The 26064-nt window shown below is 42.9% G+C and overlaps 1 protein-coding gene across 1 annotated transcript; it reads left to right on the top strand.

Annotated features, from left to right (window-relative positions):
- Positions 1-24712, top strand: LOC135377789 (28S rRNA (cytosine-C(5))-methyltransferase-like). Its single transcript, XM_064610462.1, has 7 exons — positions 1-217; positions 3332-3596; positions 7320-7452; positions 8707-8848; positions 8981-9096; positions 17490-17754; positions 22811-24712. The coding sequence occupies exons 1-7, from the start codon at positions 80-82 to the stop codon at positions 23216-23218; spliced, it is 1467 nt and encodes a 488-aa protein (XP_064466532.1). The 5' UTR covers positions 1-79; the 3' UTR covers positions 23219-24712.
- The last annotated feature ends 1352 nt before the right edge of the window (positions 24713-26064 follow it).

Genomic DNA, 26064 nt, shown 5'->3' with positions numbered 1-26064 from the left:
CATCGCCATCATTTTGGGCACATGGGCGTAATAATTTATGCGTCTTGAAAATGTGCATTAGAAGTAAGTGTAATTAAAAATGCAGTCTTCTAAGACAATTGAACGCAATACATCTCTGAAGCTCCCCAAACTGTATACCTGTGCAGCCCGTATACTGAAGGGCATTCGTGAAAATGGGGGAACCATCGGAAAGCTAATAACGGAAGCTAAGCATCCGGTAAGGACAGTGACATATTGCACGTGGGAGAGTTAAACCGACATTTGTACGTGTTTTTTTTGTTTTTTGCTTCTCAGTTTGTATTTTCATCCTGGATGTTCTATTCACTCACAGAAGAAGAACCGCAAACAATATAAACAGGCACTACCTTTTCAAAACTTATGGACTTCGGTGGATCGGTTGGTAACGTGTCCGACGACTCATCCTAAGGCCGCACTTTCGAACCCGGCCGAGAACGGCGGATGAAGAAAAGGCAGCAAGTGCTGGTGGCACCGCTCTTATGAGGTGTGCCCTGGCCACATTTTCTCTCACATTTTCTTCCATGCACTCGCACATCCAGAAACAGGTGTACAAAGCGAGGAGCGGCAATTTTTCAGACAGTAAAGACAGATACATTGCAGAGGCTGAATCAACAGTTTCGGGCAAATACAACATTTAGTGTGCTGTTCTGTCGAGGTAGAGCCGTCGTTTTCCATCGCGACTCCTTGTCTTCCTCGACCTGCAATGCCACGATTCAAGTGTGGAGACCATAACTGTTCCGTCGATGAAACTCTGCCACCAAGTCTGGAGGCAACGATGTCAGCAGGATGTCGCACAACATAGCAGAGTACGTGTCGATGCGAACTCCAAGAGCAGTCAACCCTCTGGTGTTGATCTGCACGCGCTCATGCGGCGTCCGTAGAGCCTGGATGTAGCCAGGTGATTTGACGATGGGAAGTCTCCTCAGTCTTCCTGTGTACTCCCTTTCGATGCTCTTGCGATCGCCGAATGCAGAGTTAAGATTGCAATGACATCATCGTATGTTGCATCTGCCACCTGCAGTCCAGATATTGCAGAAGCAGCTGATCCACTCAGTTGACCTTGCAGATATTGAAATTTGTCACTCTATGACAAATTTGGGTTGTCATGAACTGCTAATCAAAATTGCTCCCAGAAGTACTGCCTCTGAAGCAAATAGCCATTGAAACGCTGGAGACTAAGCTCCAGCAATCTGACACCTGTCTTCCATGCAGTGGGTCTCGGCGTTGATGTCTTAGCTGAAGTTGCATTTGTCACTGATGCTGAAATAGGAGTCAGTCGTGTCCTCAGTGCTGCGATAGCTTCGGCAGTTTTGCCCTCGTATTCAATGACAGTAGTGTACTCTGCTGTGATATCCTCGTTTTTGACAAATGGCTCCATTTCTTGATTCAGTTGTTTGAGCTCATTGTTACTTGTCATTAAACGTTCGAGTAGACCCCTCAAGGTATCTTCCGTCATAAATTTGTTGGCAAGAGCATCGCCTACCAGGGATTCCCCCCCCCCCCCCCCTGAAATTTCTCAGGTGACCCCGCCCAGCTCGGCCACCAACACGTTCTGGTAGAGAGTCCGGCGCAGCAAATTACATCCTGTACTGTCAAACTTATGCTGTAGGACCAGAGTCATGCGGATGATCGTACCATGCATTTTTCCAAAATCATTTGAAAGTGACTGTTCATAGCATATATTGCACGCATATATGAGCAAAAATGCGTGCGGGCACGCAAACTCAATGTGGCTCATCAAGAACCATTTGTGCCCAACTCAATCAAAAGGTATTCTGCTTTTTTCGTTTAGGGTTTTCACCTTTGGTTGCTAGGTATTCATTGAGCTTCGTGAGACAAGATGCTAGTCTTTTTTTTCTTTGTCGGTCGTGTGATTATGCACCTTAATGTTGAAATGCCGTTCATAATGAATATATATTCAATTGTACTGTGTTCTAACGTAATAACATGTACAAATAAAACGGAAAAGCCGTGCAGATACGTCACCATTGTGCCACGATTCTTTCCGTGTCTAAGAAAAATTCCGTAAGTGAAACCTTCACCAAGCATACCCTCCCCCCCTTGAAAGCTTGGCATCCCCCCAGCAGTGAATTTCTGGGGAAATCACTTTCACCTACAATGTTGATGAGGTTTGTGACGTGACCATGTCAGACAGTTCTCTTAGATTTGATGCGTTCCATCGTTGTGATAGCAGTTGTCGGCTGTAGTCTCAATATCCATACTTTTAGGGTTTGGGCATCATGTTACGAAACACAAGTTCCATGCATTGCATTAGTATAGCAAGATAAAGAAATACAACTACGTCTACTCAGTATGAAGAGGATAACCCTACTAAATTTATTTTAGACAAAAGCAGAAACACAGGGAGAGGAGGGAATCCGATGCTAGACTAAACAGACAATCCTAGCGAGGGTTTGGGCATCTCTGACTCTGATTTCAGACCAGTGTGGCAGGAACATATACACAAGTCACTACGTGTTATAGTCTAGTATGCAGTCCCCTGGAGGGGCCTCACACAGTCGAGACAGCCACAGCCATCAAGGAAAGAGAAGATAGGCCATCAAAAATTTAATAGGTGCATAGAAGTGCCCAACTGTTGACTATGGTACTGTCCCTAGTGCTATCCTCTGTGAGCACTATGCCATTCCCATTGTTAATAACACATTGACAAAATAACATTTAGCAACATCCATGTAGTGTTCTATACAGGTCAACGTGCAGGAGGTCTAAAAATAATTAAATTTACTTGTTCCTTTGAACAGTAAAGGATGGGTGATGTTTGGACCTGACACTGAATTGGTGCTAGATGGTGACGTACGATCCTTAACTGTAGATGGCAGGTATTATGCAGTCAGCCTGCAGCTTTATTGGATATGTTGCTAATAATTAGAGCCTTGTGTTTTAGGGTTTAACCAGGTAAAATCTGTTTTTACCCCAGATTTGCAGTATCATCACTTAGAGTAAAACCCAAAAACACCCAAAAACGAACTTAACAAAATGCTCATTGAGCCATCAATACGGCCACTGGAACGCTAAGCACTCCATATTCAGCACCGCTGTTCAGCATGTCGTGTTCATGTGAAATGCGAGAAGTGCTCTTTTTTTATTTCCCCCAGAAAATCTGCTCTTCCACGGGATAATGCCAGATTTTATCCTATTTTACAGCTCCTGAAACGAAACCAGTTTTTCCCTCTTTTTTTTCCCCCCAATATTCAAAAAAACATGAAACGTGAAAACACAAGGGCCTAGTCATATTTCATACCTGTGTATACTATTTTCTGTGTTGCCTTAGTCGCATTTTCTTTTCTTGTAGCGCAAGACATGCCTCAGTGCTTTGGTGAGGCAGGCAATAAAACACAAGGCACCTTTACTTGCTGCATTGGATAAGGCTCAAATTAGAGACAAGAACCCATCAATTGTGGAAGATTTAGCTATTGTCCTTGCCTGCGAGCTGTTGTTGGGGCACAAGAAAGCTTTGACTCCCGGCAACCAAAAGATAAACACCATCCTTGAATCTGAGGCCGTGTTGCGTGACGCCTACGAAGAGGCGCTGCACAATCACGGTGAAGTTAAACAAGGTGCAGATATTCTACATTTACCTTTTGATTTCTGCGTAGTGAGTGTTTTTCGTCTCATTTCTCACTGAGATAGCAAGATAATTGTAATAACGACAGCAAGATGTCTCCACCAGCTTCTTAGTTGACGTGAGTTTGTTTGCAAACTCCAATAACCGTGACCAACTTGGGTTGATAGAAATCTTTTCCAGAGTGATAACTGGAATTGTTATATCCGGCCCAGAATTGGACATAATCGTGCAATAAGAATGAAAACATGTCGCTGTAGTCCAGTGCCTGCAATAGCAAGTCCATTTGGGAGATATTAAATACCTACAACACACTCTTTGCATTGGGTTCTGTGCTTGCAGCTTTTGGTTGTAGCACCTCGAAATGGTTGTGTCAGGTTGTGTCCCAAGTTATATTGAAGACACGCAGAAGACATTGATGTGAACCTACAGTCTGCTCTACAGAACAAAGGTGAACAAACATGTAGATAACCTGACCTGCCTATTCAGAAATGAATAGAGGCAAAATAAATTGCTTGTGACGTGTAACGGTGAGCACCAGTAGAACAAATGATGTGAGACTGTTCCTGACACAGTGACATGTGCATCTGTATTCAGAGCAATTACCTTTTTCGAAAGACTACATATATTGGTTGTTTATGCTGTGGTGTCATGGTAGGCCACTCCATGGTAAAGCTGGCAGCTACAGCAGGGAATGGCCTTGTACAAATAGTACGAATTGTGACTGCACTCCTCCTATGTCATCTCCCAGGGTGGCTCAAGTGTCTCCATTTCGTGGGATTAATTCCCTTGTGCTTTTTACTGTGGTGCAAACATGTACATCATGTAGCTGATCACCATTGTCATTGTCACAGCCATCCCACAAGTAAAGGGGAAAATGAACTCATGCTCATAGAATGTGGATATGTTGTAATCAGGACAAGACATACAGTGATTAGAAACAGATGTTTATATTATGTGGAATATTCGTAACATTTCTGGAATCGGATAGTGAGCCATCCAGTTAGGAAGAATTCACTTTGTATGTTGTTGGAAAAACTGTCTGCTAGAATTAGAAACGGTCTCCAGTCATTTATTTGTGACATTGGCTGTATGCATAAAAATTGTAAGGAGAGAGGCTACAAGAAAAGCTGGGACAGAGAGAAATGGGGGAAAGCAAAGGATTTGAAGCCACCTTGATGGTATCCATCAAGGTGGCTTCAAATCCTTTGCTGCAGACCACTGCTGCTGCGATACTAAAACTGTAAAGCAATGCTGAAGTTGGAATAGTCAAACCTGTTTAGCTTTGGATGCCCTCTATGTGTTTGCAGTAGCATTGAATCCAATCTGTACACAAAGAACCTCTACCGGCATGTTTTATGTGTTCTTCATTGCTCCAGTGTCATATGAATCCAGTTCACAACAGAATGGCTGTTATCTTCATAAAACACATTATAGAAAAATGAAAAGCAAATACAGAAACTCGAAATGGTGCCACACTAGCAGCCACATGAACCTCACAGTAGTCATGTGGAGAGGCGACACACAGTGGCGCTTTAATGACATCTGGTTAGCAGTGCAAGGAAACTGTATGCCCACAATCCATAAACAAGCAAAGAGGAAGTTTTACTTGAATGAACACAATAGGATGAGGCAAGCTAGCTGGTGTATACGTGAAAAAGGCATTATTTCTCTGAGTTTGAGGCAAAACAAGAAGAGGAAAATTATGCCTTTTTCAAGTTTTGCTTGTTTCTGAAAGCTTCGTGCTAGCAGTTGAAGGTGTCTTTGGTGTTGTGACTGAACCACAGTTTCATATAAGATACAGCTGACACAATGTGTTAGAGAGTCAAAAGCAGTAGTGTGTGCAATCCAAAGTTGTGATAGCCACATCTGCAAAATTTTGTATTGAGAAAGAAAATCATGTTATTTTGGCTGTTAGTGTGATATAAATCAAGCTGATAGTTTTTGCTGTTCTTACAATATATAAAAGCATCATAATCGGAAGCAATCATATTTCTAAGTGCACTTAAGGTTAGCAAGGTTTCAGTTCAACACACTTTTTGGACTTTTTGTTTACATTGTAAACTTTCTGGCCTGATCAAAGTTCATGAAGTTATACTGTATCACAAGCCTTTTGTTGGTTGAACCTCATTGGGCTTAAACTTATGAACCCTTAAGCCTTCACAGTCATAGTATACCTTTTGGTTCACACACCTTTCGTACAGTGATTGTGACACTTTGATAGATGTGCTTGGTTGCATCGTGCCGCATGCCAGAGTATTGAGAGGAAAAGAACACATAATCAGAGGAGCGAGAGCTACGGCTATTCCCATTGATACTCCTTGATGATGACCTCCCATGACATCCCATGACCTCCTTCACGCTGCTTCACTGGTGGAGATGCCTGCAGTGATGCGAGAGCCAGATGAGTTTCAGTGTTCACGGTGCCGACCTTGTACTCATCCATGACCCCATTGCTGTTAAAATTGGAATGCAGGTTCTCATCAATGCAAAGTTTTTTATGTGTCCTTCACATTTGTCAGCCATAACTAGGGACGAAGTGCCACAACCCCGTTAAAAGCTTTTGCTTTTCTCGAAGCAGGCATGAAACATCGTTTTCAAGATCACACAGCTCACTTACCTCAGATGTACTCATTTTGATAAGAGGATAGAAAAAGATAGGCTGTCTTTTTCTGTTTTCTTATTCTGCACCGCTGGTGGATAGGAAAGATGTGCTTTCAGGACTAAAATATGTTAAAGAGGTTAGGACACTTTCATGCATGTTGTTCGTTGCATCATGGACGCATTGTACTGCATGCCAGAATACTGAGGAAAAAAGAATTATTCTTCTACTTGTCATACTTAGCTAGATACAAACCCTCGAACACACTCCAGACGTCACAGAGCTCAGGGCTGCGTCCATTCCCATTGGCAGCCGTAAGCACATGACTTCTAATGCGCTGCCTCACTGGCGACGGCGAGAGCTGTGATGTCAGAGCCGCATGAGTTTCGGTATCCACGGCGCCCATTTTCTCCGCTTCTATTCCCCTCTTCGCTGTGAAACTTTCAATGCAGGTTCACAACGCTGCAAAGAAACGTCTTTTACATTTATCTGAGATAACCTGGGATGACCTGTCTCAACCCCTTTAATCTCTACCCTTCCATAGTATAAGTTGGTCTTACTGTGCCTCATACTGAGTATTTATCTTTTGTGGTGATGAAGTAGTAGAGTTTCCCCTACACCCCCCACCCCACCCCACCCCTTAGATTTCTGAGATTGCCCAATACAGCTCAGCTGCCAATGCAACCACCCATGAACGTGTGTCCATATACATATACCCCCCCCCCCCCCCCGATTCTAGTGAAATTACTGGGAAGTATTAATTATCTGGGTAATTACTGGAAGCCTCCAATCATTGCAAGTACCACACATTTGTGTCGCCATGATTCAGAGGCAGGTTCAGCAGAGAAAATCAGCGTGCAGACTATGTTACAAAGAGCATCATCACGAGAAATAGTTTTGTGAAAGTACTATAATTTTCTAAATGTAAGTACATTTACAAGGTGCAGAGTTTGAATTACAAGGTAGCATTATAAAAATGCTGGGTTTTAAGCAACACACTTGTTGGGCACTGTGGTCTTTGAATTCGGATGACTCGTTGCTTATTTTATAGTGAATGATTACATGCTTCTTTACATATAATTTATGTAATGTTTTGTCCTTCTGTTCTACTTTCAGCAAAGTTCTCCCCCAGATATGTACGAGTAAATACCATGAATGGTAAAGATGTGGCTGCTGTGATTGCTGAAATTGAATCACTTGGTTTCAAACGGATCAAACTAACTACGATTGAGAAGAGTGATTTTAAAAAGTAGGTGGATAAAGTTTAATCTGTGCTGTGGTTATATCTTCTAATGTATTGTGCATTGCCCATAAAATGGTCAATGAAATGGATCCTGTTGTCATATAGCTTCTAAGTGACATGTGACAGCAAGTATCCTTCAAGTTAGATCTTGGCTATGCGTCGACAACAGAATACAGAAAGCATTGTGGGAAACTACCCTGAACCATAATGGCCCTCTCCCAGGCCCCCATGCAGCCTGGACGACACTGACGAGCAGTATCACTTTCACGTAGGTTTCATGCTTGCGTGCACAAGGACTCAATGCAATCGCCCACACCAGCCTCACTCCATATTATTCCCATGCCCCCGAATGTACGGCACTTTTGTCCTTTTCAGTGATGCTTTTCCGTATCACCACAGAAATGATCTACCTTGTGCATTATTCAATAACTGGCCTTCCACTGCCACATATCGTAACATGTAGGTCCACCTTTATTGTTGAAAGTCAACTACCTAGCAAGCCAAAGGAAACAGAACAACTCAGCCACGCAGGTCATTAAGTGCTTTCGAATGGGTTCATTATTTGTAAGGGCTGTGATCTTAGTTGTGACAGGAAAGAGTGAGCTGCGGTTAGACAAAGTCCCACATTGTTAGCTTGTGGAAACTCTAGGTGGATCCCTGTGTGTGAAAGTAAAAAACATGGTGTATGGGCCGTATTTGTGATTCCATGTGCACAGGTTGGCCACCGAGGGAGTCTGTTCAGAGAAGTGACAAATGCTCAAAATGTAAAATCTTCTTCCAACAGGGGTTATTAGCTGATATTTGGTGAATGATGCCCCTAAGGGCCTAGCCCACAGTTCCAAAGTGTAACCTGCAATGTGTGCTTAGGGGCGCAAAGTGAAGAGAGGAACCCCTGATCAGTTGCAATTGGGCACGGGGTTAACTCCTGGCTAATAGGCTTCTCACGAAACTTTGGGACCTTCCTACATCTACACCTCTTGTAGTGCCACAGTCTTCCACCTGTTTAAATGTCATGCAACCAATGTGAACACTCCAAATTTTTGTACTTTGGTTTGGAGGGCCCCAGTATAGATGCAGTGAATTTTAAGTCATAATAAATGCTGTGACTGCATAGAAATCGCTAGGTGTTCAAAACCAGGCAGACTAGGCCATCTTCATATGGTATTCCAGGTCAGCAAGTCTGATTGAATTTAAAATAAAGTAAAAAAAAATAGTAAATTCAGTTGAGTAAGGAGTTTATATGGTTATCTTCATCTTCAGGTGGAAGAAAGCAGTAAAACACTTGACCGAAGAGCAGTTTTTGGTCGATTTTCATGTACCCGACATGCTGGTGTTTCATCCAGCAGCAAAACTCACTGGAACTCACCTCCATGACAACTCTCACATTGTGCTGCATGACAAGGTGAGTGTGCATTCTTACCTTCCTTGTGAAATATAGAGCATGCTTGTATCAAATGAGCTGATTTATTGGTTTCCTGTGCTGCTGCTGGGACAATAAGGTGGGTAATGGCACCTTGTGTTGTATGTACTGCAGTGCTCGGCAATGGCAGCAATAGCCCTGAATCCTCACCAGGGCAGTGTAGTGTTGGATGCATGTGCAGCACCAGGTATTAAGACTACATATCTGGCATCTCTTATGGCAAAGGATGGGTAAGTGCTTTGTACTTCTATTTATTTATTTATTTATTCAAAATACCCCAAAGGTCAAGGGACATTACATGGGGGAGTGGGATGACGCAAACAATTGCTATACACATACACGCACACACTTAACAAAGAAAACAAACAAACACACACAAAAAAGCATGAAATTGCGCAGTAAAACGAAGAAGAAATCTCCAAAAACACATCAATATGAGAACAATAAAGATATGCAATTTAACGATGCCTATAAAGTCTAATATTCGGTTACAGAACGATGAATTATCAGTTATGCAAGCTAATTCTGAGGAAAGACCGTTCCAATCGATGGATGTCCTGCTGAAGAATGATTTAGAAAACATGTTTGTCTGGCAGTCGAAGCGTTGCACCTTAAATTGATGGTCAAACCGTGGAAAAATTAGAGTAGTTCGAGTTATAGGAGAAATACCAGGGGGAACATTATGAATAAACCTATGAAAGAGTGATATCCTTGCAAGCAAATGCCATTTATCGAGGTTAGGAAGCTCAAGTTCTTGTTTAATTGCGGTAACTGAAGATGAACGTGAGAAATCACCAACAATAAACCTGGCGGCTCTGTTTTGAACAGCCTCAATATTAGCGGACAAGTAAAGTTGAGGTGGATCCCACAAGGCTGAGGTATATTCTAATTTTGGACGGACTAGAGACGTGTACACTAACTTTTTTACGTGCTGTGGGGCCAATTTAAGGTTTCGTCTGATATATCAAAGAGAATGGTTACTTATGATGGAGTTACTTATGATGGAGTCGAGTCGAGTATTGGTAGTACCTTTTTACTTTTACTTTTCATACTTTTCTCCACTCAAAACACATTGTCTGAAAGCACTGCTGTGCTGTGCTTGAGAGATGGGTGCTGAATGGGGAGTTGAAAACAAGTTGAGCACTGAGTGGTTTCAGCTATTCTGTACTGAAGTGCTCCTGCTCTCATAGGCTCCGCCCCACTGTGACATAAGTGTGGCTTCGTTTACGAGCGAGGTGCACGCTCGCCAATGCCCCACCCTCAGTGCGAGGAGGATTGAAGCTGGTCGTGTGAGGCTCATGAGCTCACAGTGGTGTTGCTGCTGCTGTGTGTGGCGGTGGAATTGACTCAATTCCACTCAATTGAGGCCACAATAAAAGCCTAGCTCGGTGTGTTTCTGTGGTGTGTTGCATAGTTCCTCAGATAACCTTGCTTTAAGTCATGTAGCACAAGCTATTACCCGCAGAAAAGCGACAGTATTGATTAATCCATCTATCCATCCGCTGCCCTGCCAAGTTGAAAGCAGACTGGCAATATAGGCTCGGGTGTGGTTAAAATAGATTGATCCTCAAAGCACTGACCAGCACTGATTGCACACACCCGTATTGCACTGGAGTCTTAAATTTTTATATTCGGAAAACAAGTCAGAACCCAGAAAGATGTAGCCATTATCAGAAGACTGGAACAGGCACTGTTTTCAACTTGGAGAGCACTGAAATAATAAAATTCAGCTTATTTCATCAATAAAAAAGCCATCTTAATTAATAAACATATGTGCAAAAATTGGCTGTTTAGCAAATTATCGAACCTATGTCCGCTAACTAAGTTACACTCTACAAGTTACTGTCGTGAAGTGCCCTCACGTGGGGTGCAGAGTTGTGCATCGTCCTGCTCATTCGCATGCTCCTGTCGGATCACGTTACTTCACCATAAATTGCTGGGACGAGAAATAAAGACACGCTTTTCTTGAAATTCACCTGTCTTTTGTTGAAGCTGTGTTGTCTCTTTGCAATCTCTTAGGAACGCAACACGCAAATTGGCATTTAAAGGGCCTTCAGAATAGAGAATCGGCATGACATCCAGGGGCGGATCCAGAATTTTTCTGAGGGATGGAATTTTTCTGGAGGGATGAGGGACGCATGAAATCATCAATGTTCAAGCAAAAGTGAAAGCTACTATGAAAAAATGGCTAGGAAGCAAGCGAGCTGGTGAAGATGATGCATAATGTAAAACCCTGAGACTAGGGAACACGACTTCGTGAGACTTCGTGTTGTGTCTGTCCTTTCGTGTTCCCTAGTCTCGGGGTTTTACATTATGCATGAAAGCTACTGTTCATTGTTCAAACAAAGCACTTGCGGCTTGGCGAGGCTGCAATCCCTGCCACAGGAGGTGAGACTAGGCTTGTTAAAACTTAAACAGAATGTCCCAACGAGGTGGAATTCCACATACCAAATATTTAGAGAATAATTTACTTGAGAGAAGCAGTGGTATCAACAGTGGCCATCCTGAATAGTCGAGTAGAGCTGCTATCCCAGAATTAATGGACCATTGTTGAAAGAGCATGCAACATCTTGAAGCTCTTAGAGGTAATGACAGAGATGAGCAGCAAAAGACAGTAGCCATCTCCAAAATAATTCTACTCAGCAAAGCCCTCATAGCCCACATGTAGAAGGCCACAGAAGTCCTAAGCCTTCCTGAGGGCTCAAGGAAAATGGTTGAAGTGTTCACAGAGCAAATGACGAAGTGGTTTTCCGACGTGGAGGCTGTAAAGACACTTGCTGAAGCCACACTCTTAGACCCACACTTCAAGAGAGGTGGATTTCAGAAGCAGCTCCTGGTCAGCATCTTGAATCCTACAGCGGCAAGGATACTTGACCTCGATAAGTACTTGCAAGAGCCTCTGATAGATAGGAAGATGAATCCTCTCACTTGGTGGAGAGAATGGCAACACATCTACCCACGTTTGTTCGAGGTGATGAAAATCAATCTGAGTGTGGTTGCAACATTCTGTGTCATGAGTTGGTGCCAAGACCCCCATACAATAACATCACAATCTGTTCTGTGTGAAAGAATCTTCTCGAAGGTCATACGGGTTGTGACAGAACAAAAAGGCCGACTTGGCTCCCACAAGGTGTCTCAAGTGCTATTTCGAAATGTGAATGTGCAGTTTTGCATGCATCTATGTAGGAAGCACATTCATTCTTTCCTTCTTTCCTTTTTTTTACTTCTGCCTTTCCTCTTCATTGTAATGTTAATTTATGTCTATACTCCCTATTTATATGCAATATCTATATGGATGTAGCGCTTTTTTTTTTTTTTCTCCCTTTCCTCGTCATTGTGATATTAATTTATATCTGTAGCAATTTCTATATTGACGTATCATCGCAGCATTTAAGCAACAGTACTTCCAGTTCTCGTGCAGAATGTTCCATTGCAGTACGAGTGTATTCAAACTAATGAGCATTTAGTAGAGAATATATCTGCTTCCAGTAGCCTATGCGACCACAAACACCAACCCTTTAGTGCCCCCTTAAACATTTGTCGTCATCCTGGCTCGCTAAGACTCCATGCAATATGCTACGACAGTACGTCTCTGTGCATGAGAGAAAGAAAAGATTGGAGAAAGCAACTGACAAAGCGTTTGTCGACTCAAAGCAGCAATGTGGGGGCATTTGCAGACGGGCCACAATGCTATGGTGAAAAAAAAATGATGTGACGTGTGCCTCACGTGCAGTTGTTGTGGTACTAGTGGTACCTTATTTGAGAGCAATTTAATGAGACCGTTCTGTGTGCACAATGGGGAAGGGAAAAGCTAAGGGTCTGCGCGAAACGCAGACCTACTTGCGTAGCGTATACCAGTCCTCTCTCCTGGCTTTGACAGATGCTAATCTGTCCCACATGCTAAAACCCACGTGCCTTTCAGGCCAACATATCATGTCTACTAAACCTAAGGGGACGCAGAAGGACGAGGTACTCCGGGATATCTGAGATGAAATGTATGCACATGTAAGTGGCATGGCGCCTAGCAAAATGGACAAAGTTGATTGTTTCTCGACCTTCCTGTCTCCCGAAAAAGATATGAAAGGGATTATCTTAGGGGTGACTTAAGTAATCAGTACAAGTTACTGCCAAAAATATTTATGTTAAGCTATTAGATACTCACTTTTGAAAATATTTGTAATATACCAAGTTAGTCGCAAAAGTATCTAAGATAGAGCAACTTGAGTAAGATATCTAAGTTGCGTACAAGTCTGGTTTTGGGACACAAGCTGCATTACACCCAGTTATTCTTCCACCTTTGTGGTGCTTACTTTATATGACAATCATGATATGCAAATTAACATTTTTGCAAATAAGTGGTGAGTCATAATTGCGAAAAGTAAAGTACATCTCTGGAGAAATCAGCAGTTTTTCTTTGAAAGTCCTGCAGAGATGTGGTCAGTAACAATTGCAAAACAAAAATAGGATTGACATTGTTCAAAAGTTCATCTTCAGGGCTGTAAGTGCATATTTATATGCACTGTGCCAGATAACTTTTCATTAGTTGGATTCTTGTTGGGAACATGACTATGCAGTCAGGTAAAATTTGTGTGAGGTAACTGAGCTCTCTTTAAGGAATTAAATTTCCCCTGACTAAATGAGAAAAGATTTGATGAAGGAATGTTCAATTAAATGTCCCGGAAGCGTCTTGGCCACCTTTGCTGGGACATATCATTGATTGCGAATGAAGAGTTGCTTGGTACTGATAAATATGCACTTATCTACTTGAAGATGGATGTCTGAGCAGCACCAATCCTATGTTTATCATGAGATGTACTCTTCACAATTGAACCTCTGTATGCAATAAGGGGATAAGTCGACTTATCCCCTTTTTACTATTTTTGCTGTAATGACATCTACATACCAGTATACACCTGCCAATGAAAATTTAGGACCTTATTGCGATTTGTTGGCCCGCTAGAGCATGGTAGAAAGCGGGAAATGCATGTGTGTCAATGGGACGCACAATTAGATCAGGTCCTTTTTCTCGGTTTGGGATTTTTCGACTTATCCCCTTATTGCATACAGAGGTTCAATTATGACTCATCACTTGCACGAAGGTTAATTTGTGTATCAGTGTTATTGCAGAAAGTAAGCTCCGAGAATCTAGAAGAATAACTGTGTATAACGCAGATTTATTAAATGTCCCAGAACCAAATAACCACCAAAGGATGGCTTTCTTTTGCTGTTTGAACATCTAATAATGTAATTTTCACAGTAATAATGAAAGAAAAGATACTCAAGAAACCACAGGAACAACAACATAAACTGTCTCACGAAATGGCAACTTCAACTAGGAACACAACACGCAATGAGAGAAATAAGTTGTATGCCGATTTTCGACGACTGTTGTGATAGGTCAGGTAGAGGCATTGTGCATGTTTTGTCAAAGAGTTTAAATGAGAAGAGGGAAATAAGAAGGGGAAACAGGAGTATTAGTGTCTAGTTAGTGAGGAAGCATAATAAGACGAAAAGTGCCAAAACAGACGAAAACAGAAAGGAGAGAACCATACAGGACAAGAGCTGATATAAGAGTGGTGTTTACCATATTTACTGTGATCGGAAGCAAATGACCTCACTTCCGTCACAGTCTTCCACAAGTAACATTCTATTTCACAGTGCACACAAACAACAACAACAAATACATGAACTGACGATGAATAGGGACATTTACCACATAATTTGTGGCTCACTACCCCATGGCACACTGGTCAATATATTACATGAAATGATGAGGTGCAAAGAAGCAAACACATCCACAAAAGAGCTGTAGAGGGTATGCATGTGTGATACGTGAAGTTACGAGTGAGTAACTAATTGTCTTATGCAGAAATGTACGACAGAATTCTTTTTTTTTTTTTTTTTTCAGCTACTATCATCTTTTTTCTTTATCTTTGCATTCGTAACTCTCTAAACTTCATTCAGTACTTTATTTACCACGCTATTTTGACTACATTGATGACAACAGTGCTCTTGAGAATACGATACCAGTTTTAGGTATGGGCAAGTTGAACAGGCTGTGACACCTTTACAGTACAAGAAATGGCTTGCCTTTTTAAAAAGCAGCTTCGTCAGTGGGTGCAGCCTTTCTAATGGCGAATTCGGGTGGTCATTTCGTAGCAAAACGGCCGAGCGCTTGGAAATTGCTAGGTCGGCGACCGAGCTGGATCACGTGGCCACCCGAACATGATTGCTAGGAATCTAGCGGTTTTAGGTACTTGGATCACGCTAGGGGCGTCGCAAGTCTTCGAGTTCTGTCGTCTGCTAAACCACATGATTTCAACATGCGGGCCAATGAGGGCCCTCGCCACCGTTGCAGTGCGGATGTGACGACACCGGATACAGTTGAGCAATCTGCTGCTCGATCGTTTTGAGACCGGGCAAAAAAAAAGCTAGCTAGCAAATTCCGAGCGCTCGGAAAGCGCCACGCGAACATGCGAGATTTTCTTCATTTTGACCAAGCGAACATGACTGCTCGAGATCTGGCAAAAAAAAATTGCTCCGAAATGACCACCCGAATTCGCATTTCTGGTTCTGACCACGGTGCTTTGTTTTGTAGATTTTTATTCCAAATGAAAGATGCTTAATTTAACTTCTAATACAGATGGTATAGATAAATCAGTCAATCTGGTTTTGACACACTGAAGGCATGGAAAAAAAATTATGGTACGCATGGTGCCATATTTACTGTGATTTGCACGAAAACATTTGGGCCATTGTTTCGTCACTCCATCACTTTTCAGCAAACAATATTGCTGCTTTCCTGTGCAATATTGCTGTGTTTGTGTAATAAAACAAAAATCACTTTTTGTTGTGTCACCAATCCCTAATCAGTTCCCAAAGTAGATTTTATGGTGAAGAGACAGATCAGGCAAAAATTGTACTTCGGCATTGGTTATTAAGAAATTATCAAGAGGTCAGTACATACAAAACCACAAGCTCAACCTTCCATAGGAAATGCTTGTCGTAGTTGATAATGTAGAAGACTTATGCGTCTTTGGAGCAAATAAAATATCATTTCCAGTCTTTCACAAAAAGGATTGAAGGAAAGTGTCAACATCGTTGTAGGATCTACACCACTACATGCTGAGCTTCTCAGTTCAATGTGTCAATCCCTGCAGTTCCCAAACTGTGCAATGCACCATGGCGTTGCACTGACCTATGCTTTATCGCAGCTTCAATTCCACTGCCACATGCAATACATGCAGTAGCTACCCCACTGCGAGCTCACGATCCTGACACCACAAACGCGGGCAACATCTGATTTCAATCCTCCTTGAAAAGTTGGCGGGGCATTTGCAAGCGAGCACTTCTGTCACAGTCAAACATTGCACTTATGTCACAGCAGGGTGGAACCTACAGGAGCAGGGGCAATTCAGTACAGAATAGCTGTGGTCTCTAGGTGCTTCTTGAAGCCAGCTAGAGAATGCTGAAATGTGTTCCTCCACCCACAGAAAAGGGGAAATCTTTCCTCAGACAGAGTTTTATAGATTCTGATAATACCATAATACCACTTTTCTCTTTTATACATATATAAAGTTGATTAGGCTTGTGTGGTAAGCAAGATAAGTAGCACACATGTGGCAATGTAAAGGAAGAAGACTGTTCCGCATATTGGAGAATCATCATATGTGCCTATTAAACAGTCAGGCACCAATGTGTATTTTCTGATGCCCAACATCCGTAGACATATTGGATCTTTGGCAGCGGCATTGTCAGTGCCACTGTGGTAGAAGATGAGCGTAGCCTAAGAGAGTAAACCAGTCCATTGGAATCAGACTAGCAACCAGAATGGACTCTTCACATATTTCGTTATGCCTCTCCAACGTTTGGTGACCCGAACACAGCATTAATTTGGATATCAAGCATTGGGTTCCAGCTTGTGTGCAGTGCCAACACACAAAAACCCAGCTGCATTCTCACTTGGCTCCATTGAGTTTCCAGTAACCTGACTGCTGCTTTGAGCACCTAGTTTTTTAGCTTATTATTAAAGCCCCTAGCTTTCTGCGGTGGAAAATTAACATTTCAGCGAAATGGGATTTACAAATCCGTGGGATTCTGCGGGTAAGAGAAAATAACAAATATGTTGCAGCATTCTCCCAAGATTGCTTACCGGCTAGTCCCGCGCGCTTTTCTAGCCTTTCGTACTTTTACAGGCGCAAAGAAAATTAGACTTAAGTCTGACAGTTTCTCTCCAGGCATTCCTGTCGTTAAATTTTCATCCATCGCAGCATGTTCAGCCGTGCAAGTGTCCACAGTATCAGTCATGTCAGGCATTGCAGTCGCGGCTGATTTTTTGTAACCCACGAAAACGCTACGGATTGATTGCAGGTTGTTACATAATTATGTAATATATCGAATATTCTGCAAAAAATAAAAAAATAAACGATTCTGAAGGAACAGGAGGTTCCGCAAAACATGGTCTATTCCGTGAGATATCACAGCAAGCTAGGGGCTCAACTTATTATAACAGCTCCTATTACGGACTGCACATTGCAATAAGTGTCTGAATCATAATTCTTGATTCAAACATTTTAATTTCCTTCTTTCTCTAGTCCTGACCCATCTAATTCTAATGTTTCAGTTGGATTTGGGCAGTGGACAGAAGTAAAGAGAGGTGTGAAAGTCTCAAATGGATCTTGCAGTCAACAGGGGCTGACAGCTGTGTAAAAGTGCTTGAGCGTGATTTCCGCAGAATGAATCCTAATTCTGAGGAGGGTTTCACAAATGCTGAGTACATTCTACTAGATCCTTCGTGTTCTGGCAGCGGCATGACCAGCCGCATCGAGCTAAACCCACACAATTCCGGTGCGTTGGAAGCTCGCCTCAGAAGTCTTCACAACATGCAGGTGTGTTGCGCATCAATTCATTCGAATGGATAGAAACCTTTGTGTTAAACATAGTCCTCCATACAATGGTTCTGATAAAACTAGCACCCTTTCCATGTCCACTAATTGTGGTGCTATTGGTCTTTTTTGAAAATATGTGCATAGCTTAGCAAATGAGCTCTTTTAATCACCTTGCAGTTAATGTTAGCCTGAACAGATTGTTCAAGCAAGTGATACACTTAGTATGGCAGCCAGAACTTCCTCTGACATGGATTTTTCTAATTTCATCTTATGTGCTCGCTGAACAAGGAGGATGCTTACATACTCTGGCACCAGTTGACCACAAGCATTTTTTCCCCCTACCAATCTTGTCCATTGCCTTGTGTAGTGTAGCTTTGCTGTACTGTCTACGCTAAGCTAATGGTACATCTTTTTTCTCGTTTTGCACAAATTTAAGTATGTGTAGGATGAAAGCATTGAGCGTGCAACCATATGACTAGCCTAGTTGACTACGGGTTCCATAAAGTGTGCTTCCCCTTAAATGTGCCCATTTTAGGAAGAGTTATTCTTAAAGTGACAAATGTGCATAAATATCTACTGCCCATTTCTCGGCATACCAGAATAAAGCAAGGATGATCAGCATACCAGAAAAACACATGCTGAGACACTAGACCAGAGGTGTGATTTTGAAAATCTTGTCCACCTTGCTAAATACAGGTGTAATAGGTGTAGGTGTAACATTTTGTTCTCCTCCTAATTTGCAATGTTTGCTACGTTTTCAAAGAGGCAGTTGAATGTTATGTTTTTCAGTACATAATTTAGAAGTGGCCCCATTTCTGATTAAAGAAACAACATGCATGCCATTTATTCAGCATTTAAAATACTAGTATATTATGCTGCATACCACGCTGGAAAGATGTGTGTAAGTTACGAGAAGGATTGTTAGAGTAATTGTTTAGTCACCTGGCATTAAAGTGCAGCTTGTATTGAAACCATTACAGTACTTGGGGAAAGCTAGTTAAAACTATCTTGTGAAATAATACATTGTTGTGACAGGCAGCGAGACAAATTTTTCTTGTCTGGACAAAAGATGTGTGCTCAGTGGATATGAGGTGTAGCTATTAAATCATGAGACTAGGGCGCCTAGAAGGCAGTATACCTAGGGTCGGACTTTTTCGGGTTTTGTTTTTGTCAAAATTCGGGGGGGGGGGGGGGGGGAATTGGGTGTTTTTTTGTGAACAAGGAAACATGGTGAAATCGGGTGAAATATGTTTATTCGGGTACTTTTCAGGTGAAAAAAAAAAAAACATTATCTTTACAAATTGCCAAAACTAAAAAATGTCAGAGTAAATGGGTAACACCCAAACAGCTGCGTGCAAGACTCTTTATTTATTACAAATTTTTGTAATGCTGCTGTTGTGTGGGTGGTTACAAATGAAAGGCTCAATGCAGTATGCAAAAAAAAGTTGTGAAAGACAAAATCCTTTTACAGTAATAATGCTCCACTGCAAGTCCACTATTGCACATGTTCCTTTTGCACATTAACTTTTTGCAACTTGTAATGATAACAAAACCACTGATAAGGTATTCAGCAGCTGTTGACCAGTAATATCAGCTGGGCCTTCAGATGTTCGTCATCCATCAGAGTTCTTTGTGGCGTCTGCATGTACCGCATCCTGCTGAAGCTTCGTTCCACATCACAGCTTCCATTTGGGATGCAAAGTAACGACAGAGCTGCAGATACAAGGGTTGGATACCTAGATGATGCAAACTTCCAGTAGTTGAGCACTACGAAGTCATCATTTGTCGGAGGGTCTTCCAGCATACATTGTTCAAACTCAGACTTGAGCTGATCGCCACAATCTGTGACCAGGCAAAACAGTTCTTTGTAGGAATGAAAGTCCCTCGTCATAGATGCTGTGAAGGTCTTGTCTAACACGGCAGCCTTTCGCCACATTTCCAACTGGGATGGCATTTCTGCAGTGCCCGATAGGTTCCTGCTTGTGGTATCTTTCCACTTGTTCAGGATGTGGTTGCAAAATGTATGGCAAGCTGCCTTGACAGTGGTTCTCACATCCTTCGGCAACATTCCCAGCACGAGGCGGGCCTTGTCACTGGTGCCAATGTTGGCTTTAATGCCAGCAAGGACTTCCTGAAGTCTTACATTGGCAAGGTGGTTGTACTGTGGGAGCAACACCTTCCCACTCTCTAGCTGTCGTTGAATTTTTGTTACGGGTTCGAGCACTTCAAGAACTAGGACACCTGCTCCATATAGCTCCTGCTTTTTGCCAGTCAACAGGCTTCTCAGTTTCTCCACCTTTGTGTTGCCACCACTGTGTGCTTCCAAGCTCTGTGAGACAGTCCCACATCTCGAGTGTCACCTTCAGTGATCTGTAAAAGCTGTACCACTGCTGCGGTACGATTGCTGGTGGTTTTTTCATATCAGGGAGTGGGATGCCATTGGAGCTACACAACTCCTGGTAGTCCTGGAAGAGTCGGTTGCTGTGCTTGAATAGGGCGCCGAACTTCAAGACAACCTGCTGGAGGTCCCCGACGCATTCTGAAGCGATCGCATTTCCGACAGCGACGTGTATCAAGTGAGGCACATCCTTTATGTGCAGAATCTTTACCGCTTCCCCGTCGTTCACATCTTTCACCATCCTTTGCATGTACTGCACAGAATCACTTGAAATCACTATCACGTCTGTCCACGACTTGCCTAGGGATGTCAACACTTCGCGAAGCACATTTGCGACGGTATATGCATTGCATAGCTTCAGTCGCTTTACGTCTACGAGGTAGACGACCTTTTGCTGTTTCTGGTGGCTGTAGAAACAGATTAGCGTATTCACCATCGGGTATCCCATTATAATAGGTGACTCGTCAACAATAAAACTTAATTTTGAGTCCTTGACGTCATCTCGAATGTCTTCTATGTGCTTATCGAACACCTCCAGCAGTTGTTTACGACGGAGCTGGTGGCTTGCTGGCATAGTTCTTGCAGCAGGGCAGTATTTACGGACAAATTCGCCGAGTGGTCCGTCAGCGTGTTCAATGCTGATTCCGCTTTTCGCTATCGGGAGCACGTACTCGTGGATGGCTCCTTCTGAACTTTTCTCCCTGTCCAGCTGGCAATAGCAGACATCAAACAGTGTCTGCTCTCCATCAACTTTCCTTTTGAGCGTGCCATGCCTTGCGGATGCGAGGTGTTCCTTCTTGGAGGTGTTCCTGGAGGTGTTCCTTCCGAGGCTTCTTTGACGGATCTGATGGAAGCACTAAATGGCAGAACCGGCAGGCGAGCACATCTTCGCCATCACCTTTCTTCACGATCTTTAAGTTCTCATACTGCACTGTCCAGTCTTCAAGACTCTTCCTTTTCCGGCCCATGACAGGGTCGATACGGCCCAAGCCAAGACCACGAAGAATGAAACGCCGCACAGAAACGAAACTATGCCCTACCGAACGCGCGCGTCTCCTCCGCACAATAAAACAAAAAACAAAACGGAGCCCGCGCTACGATGCACATGCGCAATGAAGGCGTTTTCGGCGCCAAGGCGGCGCTTGTTTCTGCCAATGTTTCCGAGGACAGCCGCGCGATGGCGGGTCCTGACCGGTAGTTCTCGGGTTAAACCCGATTGCCTAGTGAGTCATTTGGGGGGTAAATTCGGGTGATATCGGGTTTTACCCGAAAAAGTCAGACTCTAAGTATACCTGCATGAGCAGTTTGGTGACGGTGAACCTTCCGGAAGCAGATGAGTCAATCCGGGTTTCGTTGTCCCTCGTAGTCAATCTGCTAGCAGCGATTGAAGGGAGAGGTGTGCAGTCGTCCTGCTGGAATCATGGCTAACGTAAAAATAGAGCACCACATCAATCTGAAATTTCTTGTAAAATTGAAGAATTATTAAGCATTTGAAACTGTTGCAAGAAGCGTTGCCCTGTCACGGCAGCAACCGAACGAGAAGTTGCAAAAATTAATGAAATTGTTCGCAAACAGTTGCCGATTAAGCACTTGGATGGTAGCAGAAATTCTGAACAGTGATGAAGAGACTGTGGGACAAATTTTACACGACCAATTGAACACACTCCCACCACGCTGGCCAGTAAGAAGATCCCAGTGCTGGACCAGCCACCTTAGTCGTTGGATTTAGCTCCATATGACTTTTACCTGTTTCCTAAGGTAAAATCTGGATTGATGAGGACCACTTTACAGGCTGTGGACAAGGCCACCGTACGGGTTGACACAAGATGACCTGCAACAGCATTTCCAGCAATGGAAAATTCATGTCCAACAGTGTACAGATAGACCCTTGTGTTTTGGGGTTTTATGTTCTCGAAAATCAGGTTTTATTTCTGGAGCTGTAAAATGGAATCTGGTGATTTCAGGTGGTAAATAAAAGAGCACTTCTCACATTTCAGATAAACATGGGATGCCAAGCAGCTTTGGAGACTGAATAGTGCTTAGCATTATCCAGTGCCTGCATTCATGGCTGAACTTACAGTGTGGCAATTTCGTTTTCAGGGTTTTTCCGAGTTTAACCCTAACAGATGATGGTGTAAATCGGTGGTACCGGTCTTTACCGGGTTTAACCCCAAAACACAAGGCTCTGTGTATGGATAGGAGAGAGGAGTATATTGAAGGGGACAGCAGCTAATTGCTAATATTGTAATAATAAACACACTTTCTGCCGACAGCCATGTTATTTAATAGCCACACCTCATAGAGCATTGTAAAATGTTTATAGTTACAGATTTTGAGCTACCACTTTCAGTCTCTTGCGCACTCTGTGGAATTGGAACCGATTGCCCAGAAGTGTTATAAACACCTTTATGACATCGCTGTCTGATACTTTCTAGGGAGATATACTAAATCATTGTTATTGCTGAATTGCGCTACGCATTGTGACCATTGATTTCGTATGCACCCGGTGTGTAAATATATCCCAATAATGTCACAAGGTTCAGCAGTGCATGTATGATAAGGTACTTTCTGAGCCTTTTCTTTATTAACACAAACTATTCTTAATTTGTGTGTACGCTCATAGTTTGTGCTACAGACTTGTATTCCTGTACATTTCAGGTCATGCTGCTGAAACATGCCATGCACTTTCCATGTGTGAAGCGTATTGTGTATTCAACTTGTTCTGTGTACCCTGAAGAAAACGAGGAAGTGATTGCAGAAGCCATTGATTTTCCACATTCCAACTTTCAACTAGTTGAAGCTCTTCCTGAATGGCCTCTACGAGGCCTTGAAGAGTATCCCTTTGCCAGTAAGTGTGTACGTATGACACGCAAGAAGACCCTGACATCTGGATTCTTCCTGGCTGTGTTTGAACGTGTTGAGACAAAGAAAACAATGCCTCGAAATGAAAACAAGCTTGGAAAGAAAAGGAAACAACATCTTGACCAGGGTGACACTGCAGTTTACAAGAAAATGAAAAGGAAGATGGGTGCAGAAAATGCAGGTACCTCCTCATGGAGTAAATGAGTTAAAAAAGGTTTACTCCAAGCAGTCCTCTTGCAAAGGAAGGAGAGAGATGCACAAAATATGGCTCTGTAATGCGGTTGCAAAAAAAGCTGTGCAGCCCCGCATAGTAACAAAGGAACCAACAGTAAATAGTGGCACGCTACAGATGAAAGGATATGTATCTGACAATAATTTGAAGCAGCCTGTTTCCAAAAGTGCCTTCAATTACCTTTGTGCTTCATCAGTGCCTCGAGCACATCGTGTGGACATGAGGCTTTAATATCGCAATTGCAATGTGCTCCCTAAAGTCAATAATTAAAAAGTTGAGTAAAATATCTGTTAATTACCGTAATTTCACGCGTATAAGCCGCACCGCAGATAAGCCGCAGGACGCATTCTTTGGGACGTTTTGAAAATTTTCTGGCAGATAAGCCGCACCCGCAGATAAGCCGCGGGCAATACGAGACGACTGATTTGTGCGACAAAGGATGACCATAGAGAAGGCCATAAACCCTGTGGTCCATACTCCGGGATCGGCACAGTGTAGAACAGAGGAGGTCAGTTCTGGAGTTCTACCAAGATCGGATTGTGCCCTTGTCGGGTGTTTTTCGTGGACTGATGGGTCAGTGATCTTCCAAAAGACGTGAATCACTGTCACCACTTTCCTTAAAGCTGCTTGGGGGAATGCACCAGGAAGATCAATCTACTTGAATGTGGACCCGTCCCTGTTACGCACTGTTCGTGCATCGGCAGGGCAGTGCTGTTCCAGAGACACTGCCGGCCCTTTCGTTAAAATCAGCGTATGGGGAAAATACCAGGAAAAAATAGTCATCAGATAAGCCGCACTGGTGGATAAGCCGCAGGGCGCCCGTGAGAAAAAAAAATCGCGCATAAGCCGCGGCTAATACGCGTGAAAATACGGTAACCCCTAAATTAGAAAAAAATACGGTTTCGTAGTAACAGCCCCCGTCGAGTAATCCAATGACGAAAGTAAAAGCGTCCTAAGGCAATTCCCCATATGGTCAACTGAAGTAGATCAACACAAAAAGAGAATGGTATGGAGGAGGTGTTGAGTGGACATCCTTTAGTAATGCCTGCTGTAGTAGTGCTGGAAAGCCTCTTAAGCTCCTTCAGTTTGTGATCATTTTGTGTGAGTGGAATCATGTACTTGTCATATTGGAACCTACACAGGATATAAAACTACTTTCCTTGTGTACACTTTTGGTATGTTGACAGTGATCTGTGTGACAGCATTCAGGCTTTACAGACAAGAAGCAATTGCCCCACAGAAAATCACACATTTCAAAACTGATGCTGTTATGACATCATAGTCGGCCTCACTCGCTATATGACAACCCAGTTGAAAGGGGAGGCTGGTGCTGTCTGTCATTGCTGTAGGGTCTGTCATGTTCAAAATATGTGACAAAAAAGAAAAATTTCACAGGTTACATTGGCAATTTGTTCTAGGTATGCATCTCTTATTTATTTCCACCAGAAATAAAATGTCACAATCATCTTAATGGATGTTTATACTAGTAGTATGTTAACATATTGAGCTTTGGTCATGCATGAGCAAATGAAATGGATTGAGTACACCTCAGCCTTTACAGTAAACCAAGCGGTCTAATGCTTACAACCTCTTATTGCTTGTCATTGGTTCAATGCCAGCCTTGAAGCGTCAGTTGATGACATGTCCATGAACTGATACCAAGGCTATACTTTGAACCCGGCTGCTGAGGACACCAGCAATTTGGTGACAAGTTGCTTAAACTTTGGAGTGCACGATTGGGGAACATATGAGAGAGCAGCGATAAGAATGACTCACACTCTTGTTGTTCGATGTACTATACCAGGGGTTGGGACCTTTACAATCCCCAGGGCCACATTCCAACAGCAATTATGAGTCCGCCTATCACGACGTTGCTTTCAACGGCATGTGCAGCCTCTGGGCCTCTGGTAGCCACAGAAAGCCTGTGATTCAAAACCGCCTGCGGCGATGACCATATTATGTCTACGTGCAAAAGAGTGAGAGAAGGCATTAAGCAGGTCTTCTGTATCTAGTGCATTGGCTTGGTCTGGTTCCTGACACCTGTACTATACCAACATGCAGAGTCTATTACCCTGCTTAGACATGTCGTCCTCCGCGTGTGACATCAAACACTAGCTGTTTTCAATTGGTCTGCACTTTGTGAAGTAGTGCAAACCATGCATGTTCCCCCATTCGATTTGCAGAAGTGCAGCCTTTGCACTATGCTCCTCCGTTCGACTGGAAAATGTGCCCAGGGAGTGCAGCACAAGTCAACGAAAATGCTGCACCTCTTTCGACGTCCTGCAACATTTCGTGCACCATGGAGCAGACGACGAACATAGGGTAGCTTGTTGATGTTTAATCATCAACCTGGTGCATATCAACAATCAATTGTGGCCACTGGAAACTTGTGACAGAGAGGAGACATCTGTAACAACCAATCAAGGCCTTACAATTTTCTATTCGATTCATGTCTTGTGTAGTTTGCGCAAGAGCAACACCTATTATGCACTTTGCTTGCTTTCCTTCACATTGCTCTGGGCACCTTTTTGGCAAATCGAAAACTGCGACCGCGTGCCGAGATTTCGGTATACATTAAAGCTCCCTCAGTTGAGCAAAGTTACTCCACACATATGGCTTCACTCCCAATTACGCTCACAACATAAAGCCATGAGTTATCATATTCAGTAAAGCTACACATACAAGCAGTTTTATAAAGTCTTACCTTCACATATTGATTGTTCCCTGTATTTGTTTCTCGACATCATAATGGCTAACCATAAGCCAGAGGTAATTGCGAGACACTCATTAGTCGCAATGGCTGATGATTTATACCACT

Source organism: Ornithodoros turicata, chromosome 1 (assembly GCF_037126465.1).
Source record: "Ornithodoros turicata isolate Travis chromosome 1, ASM3712646v1, whole genome shotgun sequence".
Classification (NCBI taxonomy): domain Eukaryota; kingdom Metazoa; phylum Arthropoda; class Arachnida; order Ixodida; family Argasidae; genus Ornithodoros; species Ornithodoros turicata.
Note: the sequence above shows the minus strand (reverse complement) of the source record. Positions and strands in the feature narration are given on the sequence as shown.

What these genes read in the sequence shown, in the direction of transcription:
- LOC135377789 (XM_064610462.1), top strand. Translation starts at nt 80, where the DNA reads ATGCAGTCTTCTAAGACAATTGAACGCAATACATCTCTGAAGCTCCCC. An exon ending in TCACGGTGAAGTTAAACAAG is followed by an intron (nt 3,597 to 7,319) that starts GTGCAGATATTC and finishes TTCTACTTTCAG; the next exon opens with CAAAGTTCTCCCCCAGATAT. An exon ending in GAAGTCTTCACAACATGCAG is followed by an intron (nt 17,755 to 22,810) that starts GTGTGTTGCGCA and finishes TGTACATTTCAG; the next exon opens with GTCATGCTGCTGAAACATGC.